Here is a 22,175-nt window from a genome sequence, read left to right as displayed (position 1 = left end):
TTTTTTGTCTTTTAGCAAAAAAAATTATACACTTTTAACATTAGTAAAAAGCAAAAAAGGGAATGTGGATAACAAAAAAAAAAAGTGTGAATATCAATTTCTTTACTTTAACCTTAACAAATTTTCTTTTTTTTTTCTTTTTGGTCAAAAGTAGAGAAGATTAAAAAGAATTACCTTCTTTTGTTTGGGAAGAAACATGAAAAAGTAGAAAAGAAAAAACAACGTAAATTTTTCCTCCCAACTTTCTCCACCTTTTCGTTTAATATTTTTTCTTTCTTTTCTCAATTTTCAAACAGACCCTTGAGAATTCAATAGCCTTGATTGGTTGAGCATGTACGATTTTGACATTTCTAATTTGCTAAATAAAAAGAGTAACTTTTTACTCAACATAATTTTATCTTCCAAATTGTTTCCAGAGTTTCTACATAATTATTTCTTCGACTATTTCAAAATTAATCGAAATGCGTGTAAACTAATCTACATACCTAAGCTCTATCTAAAATGGGCTTTTGATACATTCTTTATCACCTCGTATAATTTCCTCGCACACACAGAGTTAGGCTATGTTTGGAACTTTGGAAAAAAAAAAGAAAAGAGGAAAAAATGATTAAGAGGGAAATGAGAGAGAACGTTAGGGAGAACTTTAGAGAGAAGCTGAACTATTCTTTGAGATTTTTCCTTCTCTTTTCTTTCTTCAAGAAAAAGAAGGGAAATTTTTAAATTTTCCTTTCCTTTTCACACTTCTTACCATAAGTTCCAAACATGGCCTTAAGATCTGCTTCAAGGACCAAGTTAGGAGTATGTGGAATTTTACATGTTCCATTTGGGAGAGCACAAATGCTAAAGACACCGATCAAATGGGTACAAACAATATACAGAAGGCATGTGGGGTCGTGAGCGGGCCCACACAAAAAATCCGATTCATTGATAAATTTAAAGATAAATTTTTTAGCAAATTCGTGAAAAATAAACTCAATTCGATAATTGAAAGTATTCTATTCAACCTTCTAATTTTTCCTCCAAAATGCAGGATTATGCATCCCAAGACTACTCAAAAAAATTATTCTAAAAATTATCAACGAATTAGATCATTCGTGCGGGATCACTCACATGCCGCACCCGCTCTCCTTGTACATTGGTACGTACCCATTTGGTCGGTACTAATAGTCGGGTTGTTTTGAGAGGTAGGTGGACATAAGCTATCCGTCGTAGTCGATGCCGCTGGCACCTACTCGAACAGTTACTCCTTCAAAACCGAGAACAGGAAAGGGGAGCTAATAACCAACCAAAGCTGAAATTAGCAGAGTTTATAACCAAGTTCAGTTCACCTCCTTCAAAACCCAGAACAGATCAGAGCAGAGCAGATACAGCAGAGAGAGCAGGAAAGGGTAGGCTAATACTATATCAAGAAAGTAAAAATCAATGGAAACTGCGGAGAACAAGCAGGTGATATTCAAAGGGTACATTGATGGAGTACCGAAGGAGACGGACATGGAAATGAAAATGGGTAGTAAAGTAGAGGTCGAGGTTGTCAAGGGTTCAGGCGCATTGCTGGTCAAGAACCTCTACCTCTCGTGCGATCCTTACATGAGGGGCCGCATGCGCCAGTTCTACGGCTCCTACATCCCTCCTTTCGTCCCCGGTTCGGTATTGCTCCTATCCAAGCATCTCTCTCTCTCTCTCTCTCTCTCTCTCTCTCTCTCTCTCTCTCTCTCTCTCTCTCTCTCTCTCTCTCTATGCATGTATGTATGTATACATGTATTGCTTGATTATGTTGAAGAATTCTTGTTGTTTATCCTGTCATTTCTTATGATCGATTAGTTGTAATTGGATTGGCCACTGTATTAATGGCTATGGATTTGGATGAAGAATTCTGAACCCAGAACTACTTTCCTTTTATTTCTCAAGTGTAAAAACCCTAATTGTTTACAAACAAAATTGTAGTAGCTGGGACTTGGGAGGAGATGAAGTTCAAAAAGTAAAAGAAAGAAGGAATTCTGGAGCATAGAAACTGTATTTTTTTTGTTCTTGTTTTGAGGAGAATTGGATCATTGGGGAATAAAGGGAAGATTGTGAAAATTAAACAAAAATTCCCTCTCCTTGTTTGGTTTGAAAAGAAAGTAAGAAGAAGATAGGAATGCAAAGTTTTGATCAGTACATTTCCTCCTATATTTTCCTCACACTTTCTTTCTTAACAATTTTCTCTTCCCTTTCTTTCTTTTCCATAGGGTAAGATACTGAAAGACTCTTGGGAAAATAGCCATTGCCCTGAGATGGCTTATAAAAGAGGGGAAGCCCAAAATGTTGTTTTCCCTTTACATCTTAGCAAGGGCTGATAAACTAGCAGAACGCACCGAGCAGTGGATTTTTTAAGTTCTGCTTGAAAATTGAAGGTGCTTGAATAATATGTTGAAGCTTGGCTTTTTAATCAGGAAAGTCAGTCCCACATGAGCTTTAATGTAGTTGGTCACGAGCTAATCTCGAGTAGCTTGAATGTTTTAAACACCGTAAACTTAACGAGCCAATTAGTAGCTCGTTGAAACTTGGTTTGAAAGCTTAATGAGTTAGAAAAAAAATGTTAAATCTTGGTTTTATGCGACAAGGCGATCTTAAATGAGTTTCTACATAGCAAAAACACTTGCTCAAACTTGAGCAGCTTGGTTTGTTTTATCGGCCCTAATCTAAGGATGTAGGCCTCTACAAATTTTGTACATCAGTCTGCTCCACCCTTCATAATTGCTTAACTGCTGGTATTTTTTGCGAAGGTTATCGAAGGATTCGGTGTTTCCAGAGTCGTGGATTCTGATAACCCGAATTTCAAGACTGGGGATTTAGTCACAGGAATAACAGGTTGGGAAGAATACAGCTTGATTCACAAAACCGAACAGTTGAGAAAGATCCAGCAAGATGATATCCCTCTTTCGTATTACGTGGGTCTTCTCGGTATAATACCTTATACCTTTCCGTTTCTGAATCTTTCCATAAACACACAACATTGGAAGGCTTTGCCCTCTAAGCAAGACACAAATGTACACATTCTTATGTTCTTCTCGCACAAGGACTGATATTTGCGGCCTACATTATGTTAGTTAAAATAGGTCAAGTTGTTATTGCCCATCATATCTAAAGCACACAATCAGAAGTCAGAACAGCAAAGAAGGGACCTGAAAATAATTAATTCCAGTGGTATGTTTGCTAAGTAAATAATAATTCTTCTTCTTGTGAAACCTAAGGTGCTTGTCATTCACTAATATCAACTCATCAGAGTGCTTTAGTAATAGACCATGGTATGACCGATGGCGCAACCTGAATAAAAATTCAAACAATAACAACATCCCTCTCGACTGTGATATAGTTATAGATGTAATTCTTAGGCATGGTTCTTCTAATGGGATGATATCTTTTTTTCCAAATAAGACCATGATGAGGAATAGATTTCAGGATTTTATCGGATGTTTGTTTGTTATTTGAAGATGTATCTTGTTCTTAACTCCCAAGGAATATTGTTACTTAAGCTTTATCTTCGTCTCCATCTTCATCTTCTGTCTTATCTGAAGGGTTCCTACTTCCTAGGGTTCTTCCTCCAATGTTCTTTTTCAATGATTGTTCTGCATTAGACCATCTTTGTCATGTTCCTTTTCTCCGGCTGACGATCAAGGGAACCCTTTAACTGAAAAAACTAGCCTCTTCATTCCAGACCATTCGATTTCTTTCTGCAGCATTCCACGACCATTTTTAAGCAGTTGACTGCAAAAAGTTTAGTTTCTCAGATACAGTAGTGGTTTATGTCTCAAGCCTTGTTACCGGAAGGAGTTATGTAACAATAATTTTGCCACAGGTATGTCTGGTTTTACAGCTTATGCTGGATTTTATGAGGTGTGTGCCCCTAAAAAGGGGGATTGCGTTTTTGTTTCTGCTGCATCTGGGGCAGTTGGTCAGCTTGTTGGCCAGCTGGCTAAGCTTTATGGATGCTATGTAGTTGGAAGTGCTGGCACAAACCAGAAAGTAAGTTTCTTTCTGTAGATCTTTGAGTAGCCTGTTTCACGTTCGATTGCTGTTTGAGCTGACTAGAAACATAATTTTCTTGAATGGGGTAGGTTGATCTTCTGAAGAATAAGTTTGGGTTTGATGAAGCTTTCAACTACAAAGAAGAGCTAGATCTAGATGCAGCATTGAAAAGGTTTGTAACCTACTAGCCTTCTTTCAAGGAAGTATGAGAGTTATCCCAACTAAAGTGTTATAAATTGTTCGGGGCACTAGACATTGAAATGCAGTTGCAGAGAGCTTTAGATGATGTGTTTCCTTAGGTGTAGCCAAATGCTTCAGTTGGCTGTTTTTCTTTTTCTTTTCCCCACGAAATCATCTCAGTCAAGCCTCATAACATCTGATGTACTTTCCATGATTTATTTGAGTGCTGTCTAATGTCTATATAAGCCCGCAAACGTACATAGTTAAATTTAGGACATCTTGGGTGACCGGATGAAGAATGGTTTTACTAAAAGGATAATCTCGACAAGACTTGTGTGACTATCTGTGTCAAGGATCTTTTTAGTTTACTCGTTCCTTTCTCATTTGCTGCACGGTGTTTAATGGATGACCACTATTCTCGACTCTGTTTATGGTTCGAATTCTCTTTCTGTGGTGTTGTACAATCTAATTTCATAGTCTTCTTTGTTGTTTATAATTGACAGGTACTTTCCACAAGGCATTGACATTTACTTCGATAACGTGGGCGGAGCCATGCTCGATGCTGCCCTTATGAACATGAGCCTCCATGGCAGGATAGCTGTTTGTGGAATGATTTCTGAGCAAAGTTTGTCCAATCCCAAAGGGATTCACAACCTGTTCAATCTCATATCAAAGCGTGTAAGGATGCAGGGATTCCTGCAGAGTGATTACTTGCATTTGTACCCGCGCTTTCTGGAAGATGTCATTAGCTATTACAAACAAGGCAAGATTGTTTACATCGAGGATATGAAGGCCGGCCTGGAAAGTGCTCCAGCTGCACTTGTTGGCCTCTTTGCCGGAAAAAATGTTGGTAAGCAGGTGGTGTGTGTAGCCCACGAGTAATTCTTGCATGGGGTAAACTGATCAAGTGAGATTTCTGTTCAAGTTTGCTGTTGAACGTGTGGTTTGCAACTGCGGTTGGAGTAATATCTACGAACAGCAAGCATTTGTAAACTTAAGGCTTCCTATCGACGAAATGCATCTCAATTGAGATCTGCTAGACATCTCCTTCGTTGTGCTCAAGAATTCTGTTTTTCAGTTCAATTGATCTATGTGGTTAGATGGGTTGAGTCGAAAACTCGGAACAATGCTACTATCTCTTGGATTTTTCAGTCGCGGTTGTTTCACTGCCTTGTTGGATATTTCACTGCGCTGGCTTTCAATGTTGGTGTCTTGCGGTGTTGATTGATAATGGGAATGGTAATAAATTTCTTTAACTTGAACTGTCATAGTTATTACAGAAATAGTGTTATTTCCGAATTACCCAAAAAGAAAAGAAAAGAATAATATCTTGATTTGATATACGAAATTCTGTTTAATTCAATTATTGAGGACCCACCGACCCCAATCTCACAGTCCACTATTGGGAAGTCCTATTGAAGCAGATGTATAGACTAGCTCAATGAAAATTGATAGCACCTCGACGTTTTGATTAAACTTTGAAAAAATTTGCCACGTCTTATTGTGTCTATGGCAAAGTATTTTGCATATGAATGTTTTTATTTTCTTTCTTTAAAAGTGTAGTGTATGACATCTTCTTATATTTTTGTAAACATGCGTAATAATAATTAGTAGTACAAATTATGAAATCCAGTTACATTTCTTAGTCAAATAATTCCATCATTGAGGTTACATGCAAAGAACCGCACATAGTGCATAGAACAGGTTTACTGCTAGTCTAGCTAAACACTATAAAACCCCGTGCGCGCTGAGCACAAGATGTGACAGTATTTTGCATCATTAAGCTCTTCTCTTTTACCGAACAATTAAATTATACTACTTTTATTCTCAAATTTACTCTAACAAAATATTTTTTCATGGATCATGGATCCCGAGTGATCTTCACATAAATATTTCACCGCATCGCCATACTCATATTCATTTTTTTTTAAAACGAAAGTATCCAAATCAATTTACGCACATCTCGACTAATTTTGAAGGATCAAATAATTGTTGTAGTTCTCTTATTTTGTTTGATATTGTATTTTAGTTATCAACTTGGCCATGAGTCCATGACTTCTTAATCTTCTTTGGATCCATACGTTTGGGAACCCAACCTTGTCTCCATTGGCGTAATATCTGTGGATTTATTATCATTTTTCTTTCCACAAAAGAGGGGTATGTGAACTTTTTATACTCCTAGGAAGGGATTTAATATTAAAGAAGTGGAGGTTAAGCACACTTTTCAATTAAAATGCTTAAATAATGGGACCGGGATCTTGTGGTGAGCAAGTCACTGCAGGAGTGTAGTGATCATTCGGACCGTCCATTTTCTCAGTCAATGGTTCAAATTCATGGTTAATTTTTACCAATCAAAGTTATATTTTATCGGTAAAAGATAACATACAGATTAAAAAAATTGATTGGTGAGATGAACGGCTCAGATTACGCACTACGGGGGACGCTATAGGGTTGCTCACTACAGGGTCCGCTCCGCTGATGGCCTAAATGTCAATGGAGAGGAATAATAAAATAGAGTCCAACTACTCACATAGATTTTTTGTGCACAGATCATTGTGTGGGGCCCACTAAGGGTCTCACACAAACGATCCGATCTGTTCATTAAATTTAAAACACTTTCTCAAACGCCCCCTAAAAAATCAGCTCAATCCGATATCTATTGATACTCGATCCATACATCTAAACTTTCATTCATACTTTAGATCCTAAATTTTGAATAAAAGTTTAGATATATTAATCGAGCACCTATAGGTATCAGATTGAGCTGATTTCACGCAGGAGCCCTTGAAAAAGTGTTTTAAATTTAATTAACAAATCGGATCGTTTGTGTGAGACCCTTAGTGGATCCCACACAATGATCTGTGCACAATATATGCCAGAAAATCTGTGTGAGTAGACTTTCTGACTAAAAATGCATGCTCTTATCACATGTATTTTGGTTGCTAGCTAGTTTATTTTATCTGATTTAATTTGTAAGTTATCTAACTTATTTCCTGCTGGCAATCTGACTCTCGTTTTTCATGACTTGGGTGGCAATCGAATAAAATTATCGAAGAAATCATTTCTTATAGAAAGGAGAAGATACCATTAGATATTTTCCGGAGTTAATGGTATTAAAAAGTGTCAAAAATTTAGAAACATCTGTCGCATTCATAGCCCTTCTCATGTCATGATGGTAAACCACGAAACGTTACTTTAATATAGTGTTGATTACGCAATTGAAACGACATTAAATTTTAACAATTTGATATATCTATATATACGGGACGGTTCAAGGGACACCCAAAAAAACACCCCAAATTTCAATCTCATAGTTCCCGATCAAATTTTTATGATCCGAACCGTTCAATGTGTGCAGAATGTGATTTGAGCAGTTTTTATTTGAACAGTTCAATAAAAAACTGTTTGAAACTGTTCACTTGGTGGTTTAGTAATAAATTCAATATGAGGGTAAAAGTAAAATTCTTGCAAAATTTGTGCTTTTTGACGGGAGTGGCTCCCGGATTTTCATCCAGAGAGCTAGGTGACAAAAATACATAATATGCAAAAATGACGAAAAACTCTATACAAAAAATAAACTCTAAAGACACGATATACTATTAGGAAAATCTACTTTTAGGTTTTTAAAAAAGTTTTATTGCAGAGCTTATTGTGTGTGGGTATATATGCACGAGCAGCACGACAAGTGTTTGTTTGTGTATGATTTTACAATTTTTATTTATTTTAACTCTGCACGAATGATCCAGTTCCGACTTAGTGCTAGAAAAATTTTGATTGATACAATAGACATAAAAATAAGCCTTTTTTTTTTAATCCCGAAACACATTTCATTAAAATGTCAAACGACATTTATAGCGAATTCAACCGAAAACAATGAAAGAGAGACTACAACCAATCCGACACAGAAAAATACATAAGAATTGCAGGGACAAAGACCCATCAAATTTTGAACTCAAAGTTCATTTCCTTCCTGGTTAAGGCACCAACAGGTTTTTATTGTGCCCCGCAAAAGTGTTTAATTAGTTTGGAGAAGATAATATTATATTTACATATTTTTATTCCTTCAGTTAGAAACAGAAGGATGTGGAATACAAGTTTTTGAAATTTGTTCTTCAAAAAGAACGGGGGCAGCTGGAATACTATACGAGGGGCTCAAGCGAACCCTCTGATCTCAAAAATGCACTAAATTTATTTTTTTTAATGTCGAATTTTTTTCGCATTTGTTGATTTTGCCTTAAATTTTTGTGAATTATTGGTTCGACTCGACGAGAGAAATTGGGAAAATAAAAAATTATGGTCAAAATCAAAAAAAATTAATATAGACGAAAAAAATGGCTTATTGATTTTTTTTGGTCTTTTTTCAAAAAAAAGAAGAAGAAGGGTTTGGATATTAATTTTTTACTCTTTAGATTCCTTTCATCCCGACGAAGCAATAATCTACAAAAATAAAAAATAAAAAATGATGAAAAACTAACAAATGCAAAAAATAATTCATCAAGGACAAAAAAAATAATCGAAATGGATTATTTATCCAAAAAACCCAATAACAGTAGCGCATTGTGAATTTGGACCGTTTGTTTTCTTTCATAGACATTTTCATATTTTGAGTGTCATGTATTCTAACATTTTTGTTTGATAATCTCTTGGTGGTAAGCCGAGAGAGACATATCTTTTTGACCAATTTGAAGAAACAATTATGCTACATATACAACAATCCAGTTAATCATATGTGAAAATGGATTGGGAAATCATGTAGTACAAGACCCTACAAGGCACCCCGTATAAGGCACACGAGTCATCGATTTTGATAATGAATGGTTGAAATATAATTTTTAATTATAACTAATAAGAATCAATTATTATCGATCATAATTACTTTTTAATGTGGATTATTGATTGATAAAATTGACGATTATGTGCTGCTCTACACATTTACTAGACAAGGTGCTCCCTAACAGTCAGGGGAAAGAAAATCCTACTGTTCCTCCCTCTCTCTCTCTTGTAATAAATACGACGAGTTTTTCAGTGCCGAGTGGGCACAGTCATGGGATGCCGAGCATGTATTTCAACCGTCCAAACGTGTTTTGTATGATCCAGATCTGTTTGGGCTTGAGGGAGTGTTTTGATAATTTTACACTTAAAAAATTATCCAAACAGATCTGAACCATATAAAATACGTTTAGACGGCCGAGACGGTGCTCGGCGCCACGCGGCCTGTGCCCACCGGGCACTGCAAAATTTCTCGAAAAATACGTTACCCCCTTGGCCATCCTACTGTTCCTCTTCCTCTCTCTCTCTCTCTCTCTCGTGTAAAATAGTGAAAATAAGAGTACGTTTCTCTCTCTCTCTCTCTCTCTCTCTCGCGTGTAATAGTGAAAAATACGTTACCCCCTTGGCCATTGATTTGCTCCTCCCAGCCTCCGCCTGCGTTGAGGAATTTGCAAAATGAACAGTACCCTCACTTCACTGCAAATTCCAGGTACATAAAGTCGCCGCTATCCGACGCTCTCAATCACTTGATCATATATACATACGTAAGCGGCTCTACCATGCACATGCTTCCTCTGTTTTCGTGTTTATCGTTTGAGCAATTGTCTTTTAAATTCCCATTAAATGTGCTCATCGACACCACTCCATGTGATAAAAAAGGCTCAGAGTTTGAATTTATACGAAATGTTGGCTGTTTTTTGAGCATAGAGATTCAAAGCGTTAGTTAGTTTTATTGACTTGGTATATGTGTGTGTTTGCATACATGTGTGTGTGTGTGTGTCTATATATATATATATATATATATATAGAGAGAGAGAGAGAGAGAGAGAGAGAGAGAGAGAGAGAGAGAGAGAGAGAGAGTGAGAGTGAGAGGTCAGACTTACCATGAGATGCGTGTTCAAGTTGATTTGTTAAGAAATACTCCTAATACTACTACTAAATTGGTTGCTCAGTTCTCTCCCATTCTGATCTTTTTTCAGAATACTGTCTTACCTTTTTTAACAGATAAACAAAAAAGATACTTAAATACATTACGTTAAATGAACTTTAATAGTTGCTTCTTCGCCCCATCTCTCTCTCTCTCTCTCTCTCTCTCTCTCTCTCTCTCTCTCTCTCTCTCATAATGTGTTGTGTGTAAACATTCAAACAGACATGGACATGGACATATGTAGTTACTGTAATTCATTTACTTCTGCCAGACCATATGATCCGTTCATTTCGGAAAGTCAATGGCATTAATAGAATAGAAAAATAAAGCACGTACTACTCTATTTCTTAATTATTCCAACTATTTGAGATCTTTAGATTTCTGTAAAAAATTTAAAACCTATGCTTCTCATGCTCTACATTTTTTAATCTTATTTATGACACAGCTTTCAAAAACGGATATATATATATATATATATATATATATACACACACACACATCTCCATGGTGCTACATATACACACATGTGCATTCTGATTTCTGTCTGCCTTAAAATTCTCCTCCCATCTTGATTGCTAGAGTTCAAAGTTTGTGATGGTGAAGCTGGTGGTGGGAGTCCTTTTTCTTGGCCTTGTCTTCCAGTTAGTGGTGTCTACTGTGGATATCGACAGCCTAAACATATGGCCGATGCCACATTCAGTGAGCTATGGGCATCAAGTTTTATACATGAGCAAGGACTTTGAGCTAAGAACTGAAGGAAGCAAGTATCCTGATGCGTCGGGTATATTGAAGGATGGTTTTTCCAGATTACTTTATGTCATCCGTGCCTCTCACGTCGTTGATGGTAACGTTTCCGATTCTCAGCAGTCTCTTGTGCTCCAGGGAATCAATGTGCTCATTTCCTCAGCCGATGATGAGGTGATGCTGTCATGTTATTAAGGATTTTCAGTCGTTTCTTGTATGTCTAGCGATCATGCTTAGGGAGGAATTTGAATTCTATATGGGTGCTGGCCTTAATGGATATCGCAGTGCTTTAGCGGCTGCCTCTCTATAATCGAAGGACCCAAGCCCAAAAACTAGGAAACTGTGAACTTCGTCATAGGGGGCAAAGACGATTCTTGCTGCCTCCTCCGTTTGCCAATGTATATTGTCATAGTGGTTGCTTATTTATGTATCTTTTTGGTGCCAAGAGACCCCTCCGAAGTAGAGCCACTTTGGACTCATATGCAGGCAAAGTCGATACCTGCGAATATGGGTAGTTGTGTTTTGATTTACTGAATTATCATCCCCTGTGAATTTATCTTCTTAGTAGCAACAATGGAAGAAGTTAAAAATTCCGTATTGTTGCAGCAATAAAAAACCTATCGTCTGTAGGATAGTCATTTCCCCTACCTTGCCATACTTAAGTTGGTAACGGTTAGTCTACGAAAACACAACTCTGTTACAGAGAGTTATTTGATGTTTGCAGTTACAATACGGGATTGATGAGTCATACAAGTTATCCATCACTTCAAGTGGAGATCCAGTTTATGCACATCTTGAGGTGTGTATGATTATAGCTTGTGTTCCATTTTAAGTTTGTGCAGGACGTAGTCCATTCACCATCTACTCTCGATAATTTAGTCTACTTTGCAATCCATCATTATTGACAATCATGCAGCGAAGCTTCTTATCAAGATATGGAATTATTGAATTCGTTACGGATATCCTTTCAATTAAATATATCATTTTGCTTGTAATTTGTTAAGCTCAAAGATTTAGCGAATTGGACGGGAATCAAGTAGAGCTTTTATCAAGAGAAAGAGAGAAAGGGTCAAAGGTAGTTTGGAGTACAATAGTTGCTAAACTATCAAGTACCTAATAGTGAGATATTTAGCTGTCTTCGTTCTTCTGAAATAGCAACTTAACGCCATGAGGCCTCACCTCCTTATTTCAGAACCTCAAAGTACAACTAAAGTGGCTAAATAAGAACATTATCAGCCTAGGTTTTTCTTTTTTGGAAACCTGACCCAAATTAATCTGTAGGAGGAGCTAAAGAATCATAGGTAACTCATTTAGAGAGGCTTCTTTCCTCCTAGTTGTTTGGTAATTGGTATTATTACCAAGGAAATACAAATCCTGTCCAAGAAAATTCGGACACGACAAGGTTCTCATTTTTCGTAGTAGCCTTTTTCTATTTTTGAGGATAAAAGGGTATTTACAAGTTGAAACAGATAAACAAGATGCCAAAATGATAATAACATCAGTATTCCACTCAATGTGTTTGACATCTTTACTTTGTTGAAAGGTCATAAAAATGCCTATAAGTTGTTGAGATTTATCTAATTTACATCTGCAGCTTTTCAGTTACTTCATTTTCGGTGGTTTACTCAAAGCCACAACTATATATTGCAGGCACAAACAGTTTATGGGGCTCTGCATGGGCTGCAGGTTTCATGTTTTGTCTTATATGATACCTAAAAGTTGCAGATATTTGAGTTTGTGAAAGACATTTTTGCATCTCAAAATATGTGACAATAAATCTTGCAGACATTCAGCCAACTTTGCCAGTTTAACTTCCATACCAGGCTGATTGAAGTACGTCAAACCCCATGGGACATTAGTGATCAGCCAAGGTTCCCTTATCGAGGGCTCTTAATCGGTACTCTCGTATTCCTCTTCTTACATGTTGAGTATCAATTGAAGTATTATATACATTCATTTCTATGGTGAGTAATTAAAATTAGGATAACTATTCTTCCTTTGAGTTAACATGTACAGTTTCCTTTTTCTTCTCGAAGATGTCTTCTCTATATATTTTAGCTTACAGAAACGTTGGGCTATTACTTTGCTGAGATATTGATGTAAGGTCCTGATCCTATGCATAATGTGTCGCAAATGCAGAAATGGTTAATAATTGTGGCGATTATTGAGATTGGAAGAGTATTCATTTTCTTTAGTAGTAGGGAAGAGAATCTTTTCAAACATGCAAATTGATTGTTCTAACTTGTGAATGGGAATGTTGCAGATACCTCTCGACACTACCTGCCGCTTCCAATTATAAAGAAAGTTGTTGATTCTATGACATACACAAAATTGGTATGTAAGGCACATTATTTTTGGGCTGTTTAATCTGCTAGCAGTTTTAATTTTCAGAAAACTTGTAGTAAGAACTTGCCAACTTTGATACATATTTTGTCCCTTGTATTTTAATTTTGTTGATGCTACAGTTTTGGGGCATTTCTTGTGCCTAGTGCCTAACAGTGCTTATCCTAACGGAAATGGACAAAATCTTGCCATGCTATTTGAGTTGTGGCAATTTTAGGTTGATGTAGCGAAGAGGCTAACTATACTGCCTGAGATTGCTTTGATTAAGGAAAATCTCAGTTTCGCAATATGCTTATGTTTTGCCAGTGGTTACTAGGATTTTTGGGTATCTTCTCTTTCATTGACAGAGGTTGCTACTTAGATGAATAATGAGGATCAGTTTTAATCCTCTTTTGCATACTTCCTGTGCACAGAGTTTGTGCCCTGTTTGGCACCTTTTAATTGAATAAGTCTATCAAAAAATACCAACTAAGCTTAATCCTGTTTGTTAAGGTGGTTCCATGCTGGTATTATGTAGGTTGAGTTGACATTTAGTTCCCTGCAAGTGGTGCGCGTGAATTTCAAGTACTTAAGAAGACTCGACATTCTACAGTTTGCTTAGTTGACTAAGATCGGTATTCCCTATTTGATTTCATGCAGAATGTACTTCATTGGCACATTGTAGACTCACAGTCTTTCCCTCTAGAGATACCTTCATATCCAAAACTATGGAATGGAGCTTATTCTATTCCAGAAAGATATACAATGGCTGATGCTGCTGAGGTTGTGAGGCAAGTGATTTCTGCCTTCTTTTGCAGGCTAAATGGATATATGATCCCTAACTTGTGCTTTATTGACTTCTTGTATTCTGAGGTCATACCTGAACTTTCCTCCAATAATTTTTCATTTTGCAGTTATGCTCAGAGACGAGGGATTAATGTATTGGCTGAGATCGACGTCCCAGGACATGCTCAATCCTGGTAAAATGATTGATACTATTCTCATCATTTATTCGACATATTTTCACTCTGATATTAAAGGAAACACCTGTTCATGATCGACCTAAACCTGTATTAGACTTTTGATGTTGATGGCATCACTTAACAAAGTGATTACCTTGCAAATCTTTCTTTATCTTTTGTTTGTTTGCTTTCTGTTTGTTATTTGTCTGTTTTCAGTTTTGTTGTTGCTTTATTATCTTTCTTTTGGGGGATCAGGGGTTGTGGGAAGACCATTATAGATTTGTCTTACCTAGATTTTGCTCTTGTAGCTGTAACTTTACTCATACCTAGTGCAGTATACTTCACATGAAAATGATGTTTGTGGGTTATCATTATTTCCTGCTGTACTCTTATACATTAAACCAATGGGACACTCCTAGAAAAAATAATGACTTTCTTAATAAACTTTGCATGAGATATAGAAGGCCATGACGATTTGGATGAATCTTGAAGTTCTCGTCATGAACATCAGGGAAAGAGGAAAAAATTCCATCCTTTTTGACGCACTTTTGCACATTATCCTTGCCTATTTATGGTATTTATGTGGTTTGTCAAACTGTGAAGGTATCTTCTTGTGCTAAGCACCTCGGAAAGAACCGCAGATATGTTGCAACAAAGATTGGTTCTGTTTTACTTTTGTTTCACAAAAATTGTATGTCAAAAAGAGGATTTTTTTTCTCAGATGATACCAATTCTTTTCTTGTCTGCTGGATGAGCTTAGAAAATGGTTTACATACTCTTAAAAAAGGTTTGTTACCCTAAGAGTTTATGCGATGAAGTTTATAGGACCATGAAAACTGATTACAAATGTCTATCATCTTGAACATTGGGGGTAGGACCTGTTAGTGACATCTTGTTGATGGTTTTTACTGCTTGGGGGTTTTGACTAAATCACATTAGCACAGTATATTAAAGAAGGCCCAAGCGTAGCTTTTTCATCAAGACAATTCCAATCTTAAATGGCTATGAGTTCCAAGGGGCAATTTGTTGTTACCATGTATTCTTCAACAAAGTCCAGTATCTCTGTCATAAATCTAAAGGTGCTCTTGTAGATGAGATCAAGAAAAAGTTTCCTTGATGGTGTTGCACAAATTAACACAGGTGGCTATTTTTCTTTCAATCTGTAGGGGGACCGATTATCCTACCCTTTGGCCATCACAGGATTGTCAGCAGCCACTTGATGTCAGCAATGAATTTACCTTCCAAGTAATAGATGGGATTCTTTCAGGTATTGGCTATTTACTTACGAAATCTTTTTTTCGTTTCAATTTTGGAATAACAAAATAATCAACATTCGTCACGCTTCTCGCGTTTCAGATCTCAGTAAGGTCTTCAAATTTAAATATGTCCACTTGGGAGGAGATGAAGTTAATACCAGTGAGTTGAATGTTTGGAATAATATTTATGTTTTCAAGGAGTATACAATCTATTGTTGTTTTATTTTGAATGCTGTTACGCGATCTTGAGCAGAACTCAACCCAAAAATTAGCTATTAAAGTGAGGGATCCTTCATGCTTATAGAATTCGTATTTCTTTGGTAGAGACTTCACTTCACACTTTCTCACTCACAATGTGCTTACTCGGCGGCACCTGCCACAAGCAAGCCAGAGACTTGTAGACTACTGGCCTTGGTTCCTAACTCCGATACCTTGTTATATGGTCTTGGGTAAAATTCAACCCCAAAAGCTCGGTATTGAAGTAAGGGTACCCTCACGCTTATATACTTCCCAGGCGATGTGGGACTTCGCTTTACATATGCATGACATCAAAAACATCGAAAAGGCTAATACGCGTTACTGGTGCTGCTGATATGGGTGCTGGGAGTTTCTAGAATAAGATTTAAAGCTAGTAGTGCAACTCAACATAAACTAACGTATCACATTGCTTAAATACTACCAATGCAGGCCATGCATAGCTCGAGAAACTTTAAACACAGAGATGGCAAAAATCCGAGAGTGCTTACTTCTGGTTTGGGACACATTTCAGACCTTGTTTAGTTGAGTTCATTAGCAATGGGAGAGTTGTTACGTGTAGTTTGAGATTTTATGTGCTGCAGAGAGTTTAGTTATATATTTTTGAGGATCGACTATGGATCACATGGGTCAAGTTATATCAATGTTTTTATTGGTGACGGTTCTTGTTTGAGTTGGAGTTCAATTTCCTGTGAAGAATTCTTTAAGCTTCTAGCAGAGAAAATGTTTAGAACATTTCTAGACCTGCTGAAGCTGTGGTGGTCTGAGACTCTGATGCAAATCTGACCCTAGGTATGATGCCTTTGAGAATAGAGCCTCAATTTTCATTTTCTCCTGCAATTTCAAGAATTTTAATGGTCAACTAGATTGACCTAGGCTTCATTTCCCTACTTTGGCCCTATTTTACTATTTGATGACATTTTTTCTTAAAGCTGTCAATCATAGAACATAACATAACCCTAAACCAGCCCATGTTATTGCTTGTGGGTACAGTTCATTGTACCAGACCAACCAAAGGGGGCCCAAACCTCGTATTTTCAGGATCAGTACCCTGCTTAAGTTGGTCCTTATAAACCCCTAGTAACCCTTTGTTTTACCGACATTCCAGGCACCAGAAAGCAACACTCCTACGTTCGAGCATGTCAATGTTTACAAATTTTAGATGATTGATGTGCCACAGCAATATATGTTTTCTCTCCTATTTTGCTATTTGTGCATTTTGTTTCTGCATCAAGCTGAGTGCATTGAAAAAATTCTTTAACTTGTATGGCTGTTCCTGTTAAGCTTTATCAGATAGCACTTCGTAATTTTAATGCTGACACTCACTGAAACATAAAATTGAACTATTAATTTCAGATTGCTGGGTAACAACTCCTCACGTAAACGACTGGTAATGATCGCAAAATCTTAGTCCTCTCTGCATTGTTAACTAAAATTGTCTATTTATTTGGCTTATACATGTCGTATGCAATTTCCTTGATGAGAACTCCAGGAAGTTGCAGAGCTCAAATCATGTTTATTTATATATAAGGAATGGTCACATGCTAGCATTTTATTTTTGTCAGTTCTCTTTTCATTTGGAGGTCGAGTGAGAAGCATTAGCTTTCACTTTCAGCATTGATTTATTCTCTGGATATCTTTGCGCTCTTCTGGATTTGTCCAGGACAATTGCTGTTGCAATGTTGCAGTCTTCATCCAATGCAGAATAAAATCGAAGAACCAAAGCATCCATTCATGTTTTGGGAATCTAACTCCAGAAATCACAAAAGTAATTCAATGGAAGTTCGCCGTCTCCAATATTGACTTATATGAAAAGGACACAAATATTCTATTCAATTTGTAGATTCGTCAACTGCATTGAGGGATCTAGTCTGATAAGTGTGGTAGTAACACAATCCTGTAAAAAGATAAAAAGAATAAAGATTAAGGTGCTAAAGGCTCTCTGTGACTCTACAGATGATTCCTACTTTGTGAGTTAGCTACTTGATTGGTTTAGGAAATTAAGAAAGAAAGTCGCTTCCCTATGGTCCTCCTGCCCCTGAGCAGGGATAGTTCACACACAAATATTCTACTCAATTTGTAGATTCGTCTACAGCATTGAGGGATCTAGTCTGATAAGTGTGGTAGTAACACAATCCTGTAAAAAGATAAAAAGAATAAAGATTAAGGTGCTAAAGGCTCTCTTCTACAGAGTCACATAGATGGGTGGTCATGGCCTCTTTGGGAGTCATAGTCTCATAGATATAAAATTTTTAAATTCCAATTCAATTTCCATTTTTCATTTTACAAGGGCAATAACTGTTTTTTCTACTTATATTTACTCTTGGTAATGTATCTTACAATGTCTATCCCTATACAAGACATAAAATTGGGAAACGATACGCAAGTATCCTGTTTTCGCAACTTTGGTTGTGATATGTTTGGTGCTAAATTCACCAGGGAAAATTGTTTCCATGGCGATTACTCGAAAGCTATTTTGACTTATCCACACAATCGACACTCTGATTTTCAGGTTGCAGAAGCAAGGAATGAATGCATCCCAAGCCTATGAATACTTTGTCCTACGGGCTCAGGAAATAGCATTATCACATGGATACGAATGCATTAACTGGTACAGAATTTTATGCATGATGATTTTGTTTTCCTTTTTTTTTTTTCACACGTAATGCTCATGATAAAATTGCAGGGAAGAGACCTTCAGAACCTTTGGCGATAAATTAAACCGAAAAACTGTGGTGCACAACTGGTATGCCTTAAAGATACTTATGCCATCTAATTATGGTAGTTAAACTATATGTTTGCATTCAGAGCAAGGGATGTCGGACAGAATAATTGGCTTTCCTACTTCTCTGCCAATGCAAATCTATAGAGTGCATTAATTGCATCACCTATCTAGTTTTCTTTGGCTGTTATATCATGAAATTAAAAGATCTCGTGTTCTTGATTTAGGTTCAAATACAGATCAAAATTGACTGAAGTCATCTCGTTTTTTGTAACTTACCAAATGTGCACTTGAGAAAGTATGTTTAGAATGTGGCATGGTGTGTTCATAGGAGTAATAAAGATGAGACAACAACTGCTTTTGGCTGTGCTTTTCTTCTCATTTCCTTTTAATGAGTTTTAGTGTCTGCCAATCGCATCGCAAGAAGCAATCTTATTGCAGCAGGGGAAACTTTCAACTGGGAAAAAAAGAAGTTAATCTTCAGTTTACCCAATGATGGTTCCCTTATTGGCTGCGAACTCTGACAATGGTCATAGTGCCAGACTGCCAGTGTTCACCCTATACGGCGATTCGACCTGGACACACAAAAACCCAAATAAATATTAGATAGTAGTGTACTTATAACAGTTCAGAAGCTAAGTAATCAAGGTAATCTCGGGTTGAAGTGCATGAGGGAGGCTGGTTTTTCTGTTTATTGTGCATGGTGATATGCTTAAGCTGTGTTTTATTTACTGGTGGTGGTGCAGGCTTGATGTTGGTACTGCGGCGCGAGTGGTTGCAGCAGGGTTGAGGTGCATTGTAAGCCGCCAAGATAAATGGTATTTGGACCATTTGAATACCTTTTGGCCTGAATTCTATTCATATGAACCACTCACTAACATCACAGACCCCAAGCAACAAGAATTGGTTATTGGGGGAGAGGTATGCATGTGGGGTGAAACAGTTGACGGTTCCGATATCGAGCAAACCATATGGCCGCGTGCTGCTGCCGCTGCAGGTAAGTCTATCATTCGTTGCAATTCTCTTCTTCCCATGTGCCCTGTGATCCAACAAATTTCAGGGTCATTTGTTTAACCGAATATGAACGTCAGATCGGATGATATATACCAGGTGATCCGTATTCGGTGTTCACTAAATTATTTTGGCATGGATTAACCATACAATACCATGGAGGGCATGGTACCATTCAGCCCACGTACAATGCCATGGAGGCTGTGGTGTGATTAATCCGATCGCTATTGATATTTTCGATCACTACAGAATTCCTTTATTTTTTAATCTGATCAATGGCACAACTTTTCTCCCTCGTAAGGTCTCGTATTCGAAATCTCTTAGGTCCTACGGGGCTAGTCCTTATAATTGGGATGGGACCCTTGCAAATGGACGGTGGATTGGTCCTGAACTCGGACACCAACTTATCAACAAAAAAAAGTTGACCCGGACACCTCAGTTATAAAAAATAAAAAACAAATTGAAAATAGACAAACAATATGGGTTGGGGAGAATAGAAGTATTTGCGTGATTATCTGCTCAAAATTTTATTCTGTTTATTATTATTTTTATGCTGTAATATTGCCTTTGTTTCTGTTTTGGTTGCTCATGGATGAAGAGAGGCTGTGGACACCATATGAGAAGCTAGCCAAGGATCCTGCCCAAGTCATTGGTAGGTTGACACAATTCAGGTGTTTGCTGAATCAGAGAGGAGTAGCTGCTGCCCCATTGACCGGTTACGGTCGAGGTGCCCCACACGAGCCAGGTTCCTGCTACATGCAATAAAAATCAACCGGATACCCTTTTTAATTGATCAGAGTCGGCCCTGAGCTAAAGCTTGAGGTGCGGCCGCTTTAAGCCTCTTAAAATTTACAAATGTTAGGGCCCGACCTACTTTGGTACTACTTACAATAGTCCAACAAAAGACAAACATCACCTTTAATCTTCGCTTTAGTTTCCCGAAAAGTCAGGGCCAGCTCTGTAAATCGATTGGGGTTAGTGGGATATGGTTTATCTACTGTGAGAGTTGATCACTCAATGTACTACTTTTTGGCCCATGGCGTTTCATGCCAGGTACTGAGGCAGGTTGGAGGCGCAGTACCCGCAGGAAGAAGACGCAGTAGCTGAGATAGAGAATCCTGAGAAGTCAAACTTCCATACTAAATTATGTTTTGCTACTCTAATTATCTTGTTTAATTAATAGAAATCTTGATTAACATGCTTGAGAGAAGAGATCAGTTCCATCACAATTCCATCACCAGTGAAACTTTACACCCCATCACCAATCTCTTTGATGCATCACCGAACTATAGTACTAGCCCCTAAGCTCCAATTATAGAGATGGACGGAAAATGGTAGATGGTAGTGTGTTCGTTGACGAGGGATTGCAGATGGCTTATTCGCGCTTTTGACTTGATTCGCTCCGTACAAGGCCTGAGACAGAAGGATGAAGCTTTTGGTCAGAGGTGTTGGCCGGGGTTTCTAATAATCAGACGATTTTCAAGAATGGGGAGCAGATTGGGTCAGATTGGATTCCAAAAAGGTTTTGCTGGATGGAGGAAGAGTTGGGAAGCGGAGACGGTAGTGGCCGCGGCGTGTTGTTGCTTATATAACGGTCATCTCGTGTGCTCATGTGTATACGCACGAATTTTAAATGGTAACATTGAGATTATACTTATTTTGAATTGAATTGAATTGAAACATGCAATTCTACGTAGAGGATGAATCAAAGAATGTTTTGTGCCATGATATTAGGAACTTATTTTATACTAGTACAGCTAATTCTAAGAATATACTTGTGTAGCTTTTATCTGTGAGTTTTCTAAATTGGGGGAGGTATATGATATAGAGGCCAAACGATGCCGATTTCATTTTTCTTTATGTTTTGTTAAGCAAATTACAAATAATCTAATAAATTGTACCCCCTCCTGCTGAGCGAGTGCAGAGCGGCCGATCTAACCGTTTATCTCGACACGAATGACCCAGATTGAATTTGAGCGCATAGAAATCGCATGTAAATCTGGACATTTCATTGCTCAATTAAGATCCGAATCGTCGATTGCCGATACGAGCGGCCGGATCGACCGCTCTGCAGGATGCTGCTCGGCAACATTCCCCATTTGGACTGAAGGAGTAACATGGAGTATTACTTCCGGGTCTGGGATTAATCCTACAGGGCACTTCCTGTGGTGCACTTTTTTTTTTTTTTTTTGTCACGGCAATATACATCAGCGGGGGTTAGTGGGGGTGTTAGAGTTAGCACGGGGAGACCAGAAGCTATCCATAACCCTGGTCCCCTAAAGGGTCTGCCCTCTGTGGGGCTCGAACCCAAGACCTTCCACAAAGAAGAGGCAATGACTGACCAACTGCACTAAGCAGTGGTTGTCACCAGTAGTGCACCTTGCAGGGCACAATCATGGCGATTGGGAAATCCTGTAGTGCAAGGGCCTGCAAGGCATCCTGTAGGGTACACACGGGCCATCGATCTTAATAATTAATGGTTGAGATATGATTTTTAATTATGATCGGTAAGAATAATTTATTACCTGTCATAATTGATTTTTAATGTGGACCATTGATTAATGAGATCGACGGATATATGTCGTCCTACACGTGCACTACACAGGGGTGCACTACAACACTCCCGGATCCCAATCATGGCTGTCCACTAGTGTTTTCAACGATCTGAATTTAAAATTAACTCTTTTTCGGAAAGAGTTGGCCATAAATTTACCTAATACTGCTCCCTCCGTTTCCGTTCCTAAATGAGAGTTCCTCTTAGGAATTCTTACTTTTTTAGGGAACATGTAATCATTATA

General features: G+C 37.7%; 2 protein-coding genes across 4 annotated transcripts; both read left to right on the top strand.

Moving 5' to 3' along the window:
- Positions 1-1,195: 1,195 nt before the first annotated feature.
- Positions 1,196-5,450, top strand: LOC131301067 (2-alkenal reductase (NADP(+)-dependent)). Its single transcript, XM_058327190.1, has 5 exons — positions 1,196-1,647; positions 2,766-2,943; positions 3,839-4,005; positions 4,098-4,180; positions 4,692-5,450. Exons 1-5 carry the CDS (start codon positions 1,423-1,425, stop codon positions 5,068-5,070), a joined length of 1,032 nt encoding a protein of 343 aa, XP_058183173.1. The 5' UTR covers positions 1,196-1,422; the 3' UTR covers positions 5,071-5,450.
- Positions 5,451-9,530: 4,080 nt separating this feature from the next.
- Positions 9,531-21,164, top strand: LOC131301062 (beta-hexosaminidase 3-like). Of its 3 annotated transcripts, none has more exons than XM_058327182.1 (16): positions 9,531-9,667; positions 10,709-11,023; positions 11,574-11,648; positions 12,500-12,535; positions 12,635-12,746; positions 13,113-13,183; positions 13,832-13,962; positions 14,086-14,151; positions 15,300-15,400; positions 15,490-15,549; positions 17,001-17,034; positions 18,157-18,255; positions 18,331-18,390; positions 19,113-19,363; positions 19,976-20,122; positions 20,431-21,164. In XM_058327182.1, the coding sequence occupies exons 2-16, from the start codon at positions 10,793-10,795 to the stop codon at positions 20,478-20,480; spliced, it is 1,524 nt and encodes a 507-aa protein (XP_058183165.1). In that variant the 5' UTR covers positions 9,531-9,667; positions 10,709-10,792; the 3' UTR covers positions 20,481-21,164. The 3 variants fall into 3 exon arrangements, with proteins under 3 accessions (XP_058183165.1, XP_058183163.1, XP_058183164.1); XM_058327180.1 differs by having other exon boundaries at positions 10,685-11,023; XM_058327181.1 differs by having other exon boundaries at positions 10,685-11,023; positions 19,976-21,164.
- The last annotated feature ends 1,011 nt before the right edge of the window (positions 21,165-22,175 follow it).

The sequence above is a fragment of the Rhododendron vialii genome, chromosome 9a, assembly GCF_030253575.1.
Source record: "Rhododendron vialii isolate Sample 1 chromosome 9a, ASM3025357v1".
Classification (NCBI taxonomy): domain Eukaryota; kingdom Viridiplantae; phylum Streptophyta; class Magnoliopsida; order Ericales; family Ericaceae; genus Rhododendron; species Rhododendron vialii.
The sequence above is the reverse complement of the archived record's forward strand: the minus strand, read 5'-3'. Positions and strand labels throughout refer to the sequence as shown.